At 45.3% G+C, this 12309-nt stretch overlaps 1 protein-coding gene across 1 annotated transcript in view; it reads left to right on the top strand.

Moving 5' to 3' along the window:
- Nucleotides 1-12309, top strand: part of LOC132210486 (mucin-19-like) — a 55756-nt gene that overhangs the window by 35155 nt on the left and 8292 nt on the right. The window contains exon 2 of the mRNA XM_059650823.1: nucleotides 8269-8436. Within this exon, the coding sequence (XP_059506806.1) occupies nucleotides 8269-8436 (168 nt within the window). The remainder of the gene's footprint in view (nucleotides 1-8268; nucleotides 8437-12309) is intronic.

Below are 12309 nucleotides of genomic sequence, written 5' to 3' on the forward strand. Positions count from 1 at the left end.
ACCTAAATATTCAGATTAAATATAACACATCAGGTGAAGAACTCAAGCCAAGTAGGCAACAGTAGGCAAAGATAGTCCAGTTGAAGCAGAAAACACCTGGCTTGCAGCTCACCTTGTGCTCATTCATCCATAGGAGATGGGACAGGAAATCTGATTTCTGGGGCTCTGATTTTTTAAAAAATGCTTCAGAGGAGATTCACCAGGATGTTGCCTGGACTGAAAAGCTTCAGTTATGAGGAGAAACTGAATAGGCTGAGTTTGTTTTCCTTGGAGCAGAGGAGGCTGAGGGGGAATCTGATTTAGGTATACAAAATTATGAAGTATGAACATTGTGATAATCTCTTCCCTGTGGCAGATGTATCTTAGGTCTAAGGCCACAGGTTTAAGGTGAGGAGCAAGTGATTTAAAGGAGATCTGGGAAATCCCAGAGGATGGTAGAAATACGGAATGTGCTGCCTGAGAAGTCAGGGGAGGCAGATACGCAACATTTAAGAACCATCTGAATGAATACTTAAAACGTCAGGGCATGGTAGATGGACAAAGTGCAGGTAAATGGAATTAGTGCAATTTTGCATTTATTTGTTGGCATTGATATGATGGGCTGAGGGCCTGCTTCTATGCTGTATGACTCCTAAGCAGATGAACACCTTGTATGTGAACAAACAGCAGCAAAGAGCCACCCAACTCTAAAAATACAGCATCCACTCTCTCCTGACAGAGAAGTAACTAAGAATTAGAATATAGCTAGCTATTCTCACTCATCATTTATCTAATAGCTGTTGTTTCCAACCAGTGTCTGAGAGACTGAACATTTAGCGTGCTGACTGCCCTGTGTCTGCTCTGGAGAACTGATGAGACATGTAAGGAAGGAGATCAAGCCCAGAGGACTCAAAAGAAGCAGAAGGATACATCATTGAATCCTGTGGACTGGCACTATTCAACTTTGTTTCCCTAGTACTTTTTTTCCCATCCATAACATCAATTTTTTTCTGTTTCTCTGTGTCTGTCTGCATGTGCGTCCCAAGGTTTAGGAAGTGGTAGAATTTAAGTTAGGGAGTTGGAAGTTCATAATTCATATTTTGTTTGCCTGTGGTTAGAACTGATTTATTTGTAATGAATAGCAGTTTCTTGTTAAGTACAGAAACCTGACAGGTATTTTCTGTTAAAATGAGTTCATCGGACAGGAAAATTAGTGACCGAGTAGTTTAAGTCTTTAATTCACGTAACAACTCCAGGAGTAGGGGCTCAAGTTTTGGCACATATGGATTCCCAAGGAGATTGTGGCACACTAATGTCCCACCCACCCGAGGCAGTTGGCCAATCAGAGGCAAGGGGCCTAGGGAGCGAAGAACATCTCTGGAGTCCCAAGCTGTACAGGCATGAAGAGCCGCTCCAGTAAGCAGGTTCTTTTTTTTGGTGAGGCAGATTGGAGAATATGGATCATGGGAAGAGGATGGTCAGGGAGGACAGAGGCAAGGGAAGAGGGTGGCCTTCAGCAACCACCTGCTTGCCCTTCTTCCATGCCCAGTGGCCGCAGGTTGAGGCAAATGGAGGGTCCTCCCAATGCATCAGGCATGTCGTCATCATTTCCGTTAGACAGCCACATTTCTGACTTGTCAGGAAGATAGATAATCACCAATGGACCTCTTTGCCTACAAACTAATTCCTGAGCTGGTGGGAACAGCTGACTATCTCTCCACTGTCAACCCAATCAATTATTTGCCATTTCCAGGAAGGGGATGATTGCAGTCTTCAGATTTTAGCCTGAAAGTGTCCACTAGTGTTCCTGCCTCTAGGCCAGGAGGTTAGAGTTCAAGTCCCATCTGCCCTAGACATATGACATAGCACATCTTAAGTGGTTGATTAAAAATAACTCAGTCTGGACTAGCTCCAGCCACAGGCGATAGCAATCAAGCATTGAACAAAGATCTGTGATCATAAATGCTTAATCAAACATTACAGGAATTGTACTAGAAGATTCAAATGCAGATTTGTGAAGTTCTTCGTCGCTAGTTGAAAGGGAGAGCTGGAGCCCTGTGACCATCTTATTCACCATAGTCTGAGCAATAATGATGGTGACCCAACGAAAGAATTTTTAAAATAATGGATTAAAAGTAATTCAGAAGTATTATTAGCACTTTGCTCAACTATCCTTCCCAGAGGAATATTCCTTGAGCAAATATTTTGTATTTCAACAGGCCTGTGCACAGTAGATGGTTTATTAGAGAACGATAGATTAATTGTCTTTCATTTGTTGCTAGTGGGAAGAATAGTTCAGGAGTCCAACTGCCATTTTCCAGTCAGCTACATGGTGCCCACTGGTGATGTGGTCAAGAAATGTAGACCCTTACATCAGTATAGCTCCAAAAGTAGTTGGGCCCTAATATCTGAACCAAGTGTCCATTCTTTATGCGTCAGTGTGAATGTGGGCAGTGCTATTTGATCTCAGCTCTGTTCATTTCTGACAGTCAGCAGCGTTTAGCACTCTTGAGGTACTGGGTCAATGGCTACACCTGTTTCCTGACTCAGCTTCCATCATCCAACTCACCACAGGCCTGGAACTGAACTTGGGATCTTTCTGTGTGTTACAGCTGCACATTTCCAAGGGGGTAGAGTGCTCAACTCTCAGTTCAAAAAGTTAAAGTTCAGTGATGCATGTCCTTCATCTGAAAAAAACACAAACATTACAAACAGTAGGGTTGGAAATGTTCAGCGTCCATGATTGTACGTTCCCACATTCTTCTGTATTCCATATTTTTGTTTTGTTTCTTCATTTCTATTTTGTATCAACATTCACCTTTACTTCTTTCCTGTGGCTGCGGTGGAGGGAGGCAGTTGGAGGGCCTGCAGTGGCAGCAGCAGCATGTTGCCTGTTCCTTGTGGCCATAGTGGCCATCAAAGGTTTTATTGCCAGTCGGTCTGGTCTCTTCCTCCAGGCGGCAATGTGGTGGTTTCAGTGGTGGCTATAGCAGCGGTGGCATGGTAGTCCCAGTTTGTTCCTCGTGGCTATGGCGGCAATGTGGCTACTTCAGGCGGTGACTGAAGTGGTGATGCTTGAGCAATGGCTTCAGAATTGGTACTTGATGGGTCCGTCCGGTCCTTCCTTGCTATGGTGGCGATGCAGAAGCTTTGGTGTCAGCTTCAGCAGTGGCAGCATGATGGGTCTGATCTGGAAATCGTCACTTTAAGGGATGCTTCAGTGACAACATCACTTAGCCATTCCATAAACTCAGGAGCTGCGGAAGGAACAAATGATGAACTTTGTCTTTACCTTTTCTCAATTATTTCTTTTCATAATTTCTGTAATTAAAATGGCACCAATTGTAGCTCCTAATCACTCTATTTTCATAAATACAAGTTTTGTGGTAACTAACATGTAAGTATTCACCAATTGCATTCATCTTCTTTTAAATTTAGGCTTTCTGATATGTATTTCTCTTAAAATAAAACACAATTTTGATTGTAAATCTTACCTCAACATTTTTCCCCATTTTGCAGTGAGATAGGAATGTTCAAATGCATGATCATGAAGCTCAGTGAGCCATGAGCCACCTGCTGGTCACTATATGCAATTCAGTTACCCAATATGTAGGTATTGAAAACGCACAAGAATTAAAGAGCAGCGGATTCTGAGTGCCTATGGATTATGATCAGTGTTCTTGAGCACATTATATTATGCCAAGTACTTTTGTAGAACTACATGTGAAGCACACACCAAAAATAAAATAATGGCATTGCTCATTTGCTAAGAGCAACAAAGGAGACACGTCCACCTAACACATACTGTGGATGCTGGCAATCTGAAAGAGAAACAGAAAATGTTGGAAATATGCTGCATTTGTGGAGAGTGAAATTAGGTTAACATTTCAGTTACGAAAGATAATCAAGCTAAAACATTAACTTTTCTTCTCTCTTCATGGATTCTGCCTGACCTGTTGAGTACAGTATTTCCAAAATATCCTGTTTTTATTAATAAATCATATAATAGCCACATAACCAGATGCTGATGATATTCTTTTTGCAGTTAACTATACAGAACAAACTTCAACTTCTAAAACAAAGTGATTATTTTGTAATCTGCAATAATCAGGAGCAGCCGGGGTTGGGAACAACATTAGCCACAATAGCTTTTGCAGTCTCTGGATTTTGGAAGGGGTATAGTTAGTGAATATTTATATTGCCCAATTCTATTAAGTAATACTCACTAAAAATTACTTGTTTGTGATATAAGAGGTGAAAGGAACAGGCTGATCTGTGATGCTGTACCTCAGACAACACACGCCCTGGATCCTGTGAAAATGTCAACTTTGATGAAACATTGGAGAAGACTGCATTGTCGGGAAAGGAGGGAAAGTGAAAATCAGCAAATAGGTGGAGGCAGAAACGAAGTAGGGAACAGCGGTCTTAGAGTCATAGACATAGCGGTCTACAGCACAAAAACAGGTCCTTCAGCCCAACTTGCCCATGCTGCCCAGTTTTCACAATTTAAACTAGCCCCATTTGCCTGTGTTTGGTCCATATTCCTCCATTCCTATTGCATCCATGTACCTGTTGAAGTGTTTCTTAAATGACAAAATTGTACTTGCTTCCACCATTACCTCTGGCAGCCAGTTCTGGACACTCACCACCCTCTGTGAGAAAAAATTGCCCCTTTGGACCCTTTCAGACCTCTCCCCTCTCACTTTAAACCTATACCCTCCAGTTTTAGACTCCCCTACCATGGGGAAAAAGCTGTCTGCCTTCTTCCTTATCTACGCCTGTCATGATTTTATAGACCTCTATAAGGTCACTCCTCAGTCTCCTATGCTCCAAGAACAAAGTCCAAACCTATCCAACCTCTCCTTATAACACAAACCTTCCAATCCAGGTAGCATCCTAGTAAATCTTCCCTGCACTCTTTCTAGTTTAACAATATTGTTTCTATAGTGGAGTGACCAAAACTGCAAGCAGTACTCAAAATGTGACCTCAGCAACGTCTTCTACAGCTGCAACAAATCGTCCCGTCTCCTATACTTTAACGCTCTGATCAATGAAAGCTAGCATGCCTCACTGCCTTGTCCATCTGTTAGTCCACGTTCATGGAGCTGCGAACCTTTACCCCTGATCTCTTTATTCTATAATACTACCCAGTGCCCTACTATTAACTGGGAAAGTCCTACCCTGGTTTGCTTCACCAAAATGCAACATCTTGTGCTTATCTACATTAAATTCCATCTGCCATTCCTCAAACCACTGGCCCAGTTGATAAAAATCTCGCTGCATTCCCAGATAACATTCTTCACTGCCTATACCGCCATTTACTATACCACCCGATCTTGGTGCCATTTGCAAAGTTACTAACCTTACCTCCTAAATTCTCATCTAAATCATTTATACAAATGACAAATAACAGTGGACCCAACATCAATCTTTGTGGCACACTGCTGGTCACAGGTCACAGAATGGGAAACAAGCAGTCAAAACAAGCAGTCTTTGAGCAAAGCCGAAAGAAACCAACTAACATTAAACACAATTTAAGGCAATGCTGATGCTTTATTTCATTATTTGAGTCCCTTGTTCTTTCTCTCATGTTATGCAGTGTAAAATGTAGCTGAAAATATGTTTAATAATGAAATTTGGTTATGTAAAGACATCAACTGAAGCAAGAAACTAAGTTCAACTTTACTGAACAACGTGCTCTTTTTAACCAACAAATGAAGTACAGCTTGTTACATTTTAACAACAGAGATTTTCAGAAAGATACGAAACGTGAAGTTGATTTGTTCAGCAGCAGTTAAAAAAATGCATCTCTAGCTCTCTGGAACCAAGCAATATACTCTTCTGCAGGCTAGTGAATGTCAGGTCACATTTTAAAAAGGCATCAGCAAATTCTAAAATATATTTGCATTTTAATTTTCTGTTATCACATTTTTTGTTGTAATATTCATGTTAGAAGTGAGCTCCACTTTAAGTACGTTCCTTTCTTGCTGCTCACAGTGAATCATGAGATCCACTTTCTGTAGTCTGGAGGCTAATGATGTGAAATGATATGGACTACAGGAAAGTGGCATTGAGATAGAAGATCAGCGCTAATGTATTAGAATGGCAGACAGGTTTGATGGCCTACTCCTATGTCTGGTATCAATTCAGTTTCATTACTTCAAACCTATGCTCCTTTAAAAAGGAAAACTTTTGCAGCTTCTGTGGCTGTTTGCCTCCAATCCTCACGAAATAATTAGTAGAGAACATAGCAAGTAATGAATCAATGTCAGATCAACTTTTACTTGAAAAAGTGATGAGCAAAATCATTTCAAAGGGGAACTGAAGGTAATGCTTTGAATCATAATTTCAAGTGCCTCTTTGATGCCAGTGTGTTATTTTGTAGGAAGCCTGAACAAGGTTGGAGGCTGACATTTTCAAATCAGAAAGGAAGAAACAGATTTGTGGTTGATATAAGGAATTGTACACATATTAGGAGCATTGAAGAGTAAGTCTCCACTCCATCTCCAACCTGCCTAAGATCCACTTATCCATGTCAATACTAATTCAAAATTACCACCTGAAGAAAAAAATAAATATGGGATTTCAGGGGGTCATTTGACATTTGCTTCTATAACATCTGAATTTATGCTGAATGAAAATGGGCTGAGTGATGAATTTAGCTTGTTGTCTTTTCTAGAAGTTTTTGGATGAAAAATTCTTACTAAATGGGAAACTGAACTGTAATAGTAAGAGTATTTTGGTGCAATGTGCATCTTGGTGCACTAAGGGGAGCTCTGAGATTACAAATGGCTTCCAATTACATAAGCACGCTCAAGATATTTCAAAAGGCATTTATCCCTGATGTTTTCACTTGAATCATAAAATGAGCCCATTTTGGCCTGTGCCACTGCTAACTGCACCTCAGAGTCATGGGTCATAATTTGCTGTATCAGCTATTATCACCATCCACTATTAGTGAGTCACCATTACTGTGTTTAATCGTGATGATATTTTATGCTACATGTTACTGAAAGTGACAGATTATATCATTAATGTGAGAGAAATACAGCATTAGGGACCTTAGTAAATATGGAAAGTTATTGTGGGCTGAAGCTTCAGTTTTTTGGCTAAGTGCAAGTTGCATCGTTTTGTTTAGAGGATTTCTCACTGCACTGTAGGGCGAGCTTTCTTATTGTATCTTAGCAAACATACTCATTAACTACTTATCCTGTCTCTCTAACATCCCTCTCATCTGATCCTAATCCCGTTTTACCACCCATCTTTCCCATAACAGCTTGCCAGTCACTGGCTATCGGCTGAAAGACCAGCATCCCTGCTGTATGTGCCATTTTTAAAAGGCCCCTGGCATTCTGAAGCTGCCCTCCCCATTGTGAAGATGTTGGAGAAGGGGAAGATGGCACCATGATTCTCTGAGAGGGATCTAGAAGTCCTGGTGGATGGGGTACAAAGGAAGGGTGTCTTTATCCTGAAGGACTGGCAGAGAAGGCCATCCTGCCAGTCTGGTGTGAGGTCACCACCTGGGTCAGTGCAGTGTCAATGAACGGTCACCAGATCTGTGAGCGTCAAAGACCTTCTCTGTTCCACCAGGGTAAGTGTCACACTCTTCTCTCAGCTATCTTGAACTTAGACTCTCTATGCTACTTCACCCATCTCCCACTAAGGCTCATGTTCTATCACTTCCACTATTGCTACAACATTTTCCCTCGCTCACTCTTGTTTCATCCCAGCCTTCCAACTTTCTAACACTCATGGCCTCTGCGCCGTCTACCTCCTACCTTGGAGCACCTTCACTACCTTTCCCAGCACAAGCACAAACAGCTGTGCCACCCACTCACATCTCACTCAATTCTTCCCATACTCTTATTTCAGGACATGATGGCCCACAGTAAGGCAGAAAGGACCTGGATGAGTGGAAGCTTGCTCAACATTAGACCAGAAGAGAATCTGGACCATGCAGAAGGTGACCAAAACCACTCCTGCAGGGCTGCCCAGACATTCACATTCCTCAAACTGAATTAGCACCACTCTTCATTCCAGGGCAACTTTCTGATTAACCCCACTGGCATTCATTGCACACCACTTCTAAATAGTAGCTGCAATGCTTTCTCTCTCTTTTGTCTTCCTCGTACTACATGTAATTACACCGACTCCACAGCCAGCTCTACGAGAAGCTATCTCTTGACCTCTCAGGATATGTATGAAGTCTAAGAGAAATCATTGGCGTGACTGCTTCCTGCACTTCACCTGTCCCATATATTGATATCTCCACGGGAATGTTAACCTTAGGAAATGTGGGAGCACAATCTGATGAACATATCAGTATGACAGCTCCTCAGCTGGTTGAGGAAGAAACACCCCAGGCTGCTGGCACTTGGAGGACTGACAGTGACCAAATACTTGCTCAGCCACAGACAGGAGAGGATCCTGTGGTGTCAAACAGGGAGCAGCAGAGAGGTATGAGGGATGTAATGGCTCTCATTGCCAAAAGTGTGCAACCTTCTGGCTGCCTCCATTGGTAGATTGGCAGCTGCCATGGACAAGCAGGTTCGGCATCCTTAGTGTCTGCCAGAGCCGTTCACACACCTGCACTCTGGTGCCCCAGCCATTGGTCCTCAGAACTGAAATTATAAGAACAGAAGATAACAAAGTGTGGAGCTGGATGAACATAGCAGGCCAAGCAGCATCTCAGGAGCACAAAAGCTGATGTTTTGGGCCTAGGCCCGTTTCGGTCACCCAGACAAGGGTGGCGCAGTGGTAGTATGGCGCACTGACCTCTAAATTGCCGAGGCCAAATGCCAACTCTCCAACACCTCCTCCCACTGCCCCCTTGATCATGACCCCACCCCCGAGCACCCAACCATCATCTCCAACACCATCCATGACCTCATCACCTCAGGGGACCTCCCACCCACAGTCTCCAACCTCATTGTTCCCCAACCCCACACGGCCCGTTTCTATCTCCTTCCCAAAATCCACAAACCTGCCTGCCCTGGTCGACCCATTGTCTCAGCCTGTTCCTGCCCCACCGAACTCATCTCCACCTATCTGGACTCCATTTTCTCCCCTTTGGTCCAGGAACTCCCCACCTATGTCCGTGACACCACCCACGCCCTCCACCTCCTCCAGGACTTCCAATTCCCTGGCCCCCAACACCTCATTTTCACCATGGATGTCCAGTCCCTATACACCTGTATTCCTCATGCAGATGGCCCCAAGGACCTCCGCTTCTTTCTGTCCCACAGGCCCGACCAATCCCCCTCCACCGACACCCTCATCTGCCTAGCCAAACTCGTCCTCACCCTCAACAACTTCTCTTTCGATTCCTCCCACTTCCTACAGACAAAGGGGGTGGCCATGGGTACCCGCATGGGCCCGAGCAATGCCTGCCTCTTTGTAGGTTATGTGGAACAGTCCCTCTTCCGCACCTACACAGGCCCCAAACCCCACCTCTTCCTCTGGTGCATTCATGACTGTATCGGTGCTGCCTCTTGCTCCCCAGAGGAGCTCGAACAGTTCATCCACTTCACCAACACCTTCCACCCCAACCTCAAGTTCACCTGGGCCATCTCCAGCACATCCCTCACCTTCCTGGACCTCTCAGTCTCCATCTCAGGCAACCAGCCAGAAACTGATGTCCATTTCAAGCCCACTGGCTTCCACAGCTACCTAGAATACACCTCCTCCCACCCACCCTCCTGCAAAAATTCCATCCCCTATTCCCAATTCCTCCGTCTCTGCCGCATCTGCTCCCAGGATGAGGCATTCCACTCCCGCACATCCCAGATGTCCACGTTCTTCAAGGACTGCAACTTTCCCCCCGCAGTGATCGAGAACGCCCTTGACCACGAATCCCGCATTTCCCGCAACACATACCTCACACCCCGCCCCCGCCACAACCGCACCCAGAGGATCCCCCTCGTTCTCACATATCACCACACCAACCTCCGGATACAACGTATCATCCTCCAACACTTCCGCCATCTACAATCCGACCCCACCACCCAAGACATTTTTCCATCCCCACCCTTGTCTGCCTTCCAGAGAGACCACTCTTTCTGCGACTCCCTTGTTCGCTCCACACTGCCCTCCAACCCCACCACACCCGGCACCTTCCCCTGCAACCACAGAAAGTGCTACACTTGCCCCCGCACCTCCTCCCTCACCCCCATCCCAGGCCCCAAGATGACCTTCCATATTAAGCAGATGTTCACCTACACATTTGCCAATGTGGTATATTGTATCCATTGCACCTGGTGTAGCTTCCTCTACATTGGGGAAACCAAGCGGAGGCTTGGGGACCGCTTTGCAGAACACCTCCGCTCTGTTCGCAATAAACAACTGCACCTCCCAGTCGCAAACCATTTCAACTCCCCCTCCCATTCCTCAGACGACTTGTCCATCATGGGCCTCCTGCAGTGCCACAATGATGCCACCCGAAGGTTGCAGGAACAGCAACTCATATTCCGCTTGGGAACCCTGCAGCCCAATCGTATCAATGTGGATTTCACAAGCTTCAAAATCTCCCCTTCCCCCACTGCATCCCAAAACCAGCCCAGTTCTTCCCCTCCCCCCACTGCATCACAAAACCAGCCCAGCTCTTCCCCTCCCCCCACTGCATCCCAAAACCAGCCCAGCCTGTCTCTGCCTCCCTAACCTGTTCTTCCTCTCACCCATCCCCTCCTCCCACCTCAAACCACACCTCCATTTCCTACCTACCACCTCATCCCGCCTCCTTGACCTGTCCATCTTCCCTGGACTGACCTATCCCCTCCCTACCTCCTCACCTATACTCTCCTCTCTACCTATCTTGTTTCCTCTCCATCTTTGGTCCGCCTCCCCCTCTCTCCCTATTTATTCCAGTTCCCTCTCCCCATCCCCCTCTCTGATGAAGGGTCTGGGCCCGAAACGTCAGCTTTTGTGCTCCTGAGATGCTGCTTGGCCTGCTGTGTTCATCCAGCTCCACACTTTGTTATCTTGGATTCTCCAGCATCTGCAGGTCCCATTATCACTTATAGCAACAGAAGGGCAGGTAACCTGGCAAGCACTCCAGGTGCCCTTTCCTCACAAGGAGACAGGGCAGTGCCAGGGGCACTCATCCAGAGGAGGAACCATATGCAGCTTCCTCAGAAATCTTCTCTCAGGACACCCCAGAAAATGGTTTGGTCCACCCCCTCTGCCCTGCATGCCACCCTCTAATCCTTGGAATTTCCAACTGAAGAAGGTTCACTTGCTCTGACGAGAAGACCCTCAGCACCTCAGGGCTATCCAGACATAAATACTCCTGGGATTGCTTGATTAAACATCCAGTGCCAATCTGTTCCATTGCTGAGCAGGCTTCCTCCACCCCATCTGCAGGACCAGCACCTAAACTGAGGTATAGAATAGTATCCATAGAATCTCTACAATGTGGAAACAGGCCATTCAGTCCAACAAGTCCACAGTGACCCTCTAAAGAGCAACCCATCCAGACTCACCTGTTACCCTATCCCTGTAACCCTGCATTCCCCATGTCTAATCACTTAGTCTACACATCCCTGGACACTAGGGGCAAGTCAGCATGCCAAATCATTTAATCTGCACATCTGGGAGGAAACCCACACAGCTACAGGGAGGATGAGTAAACTTCACACACACAGTCACCCAAGACTGGAATCGACCCTGGGTCCCTGGCACTGTGAGACAGCAGTGCTAACCCCTGTGCCAGTGGATGGGTAGAAGGGAGAGGAGAAAAACAATCAAATGCACTTTTAATGGCACAACCAGTATTGCACTCTATATGGATTTTCACCTTTGTACAAATATTCTTGGCTTTGCGGTATACCTGTTCATTTTAGTCTCTGTGTGGCCCCAATGTAATGGTGTCAGCATGATGCCTGACTTCATGCCCACACAAGCCCAACTATGGATCATAGTCTGTGTTGAGAGCCTGCTGCAGCATGTGGAAGCAAGATGAACAAGGCATGTATAAGGCAATGGGTCATGCTGACACCAATGCACCTTGTGGTAAAACATCCCTGATCTCTCCCTGACAACTGTGACCAAAAATGCTGGTGTGAATGAGGTGGTCAGCATTGTCTGGGGCAGGGAGTTGTGTAGCATACAGGGAGCCAATGTATTAGTTTTGCCAAGAGTTAGGGAGCCTCTACAGTGAATGGGTCTGAGTGCAATGATGCCTCCTTTTAAATTGCTTCACATCAGTGGGTTCTTTCCATCTTTATATTACCATAATCATAGGGGATGGTGATGCCTAGTGGTGTTATTGTTAAACTATTAATTTGGAAACTCAGCTAATGTTCTGAGGACTCAGGTTCAATTCCCACCAGGGCA

This window comes from Stegostoma tigrinum, chromosome 14, assembly GCF_030684315.1.
Source record: "Stegostoma tigrinum isolate sSteTig4 chromosome 14, sSteTig4.hap1, whole genome shotgun sequence".
Taxonomy (NCBI): domain Eukaryota; kingdom Metazoa; phylum Chordata; class Chondrichthyes; order Orectolobiformes; family Stegostomatidae; genus Stegostoma; species Stegostoma tigrinum.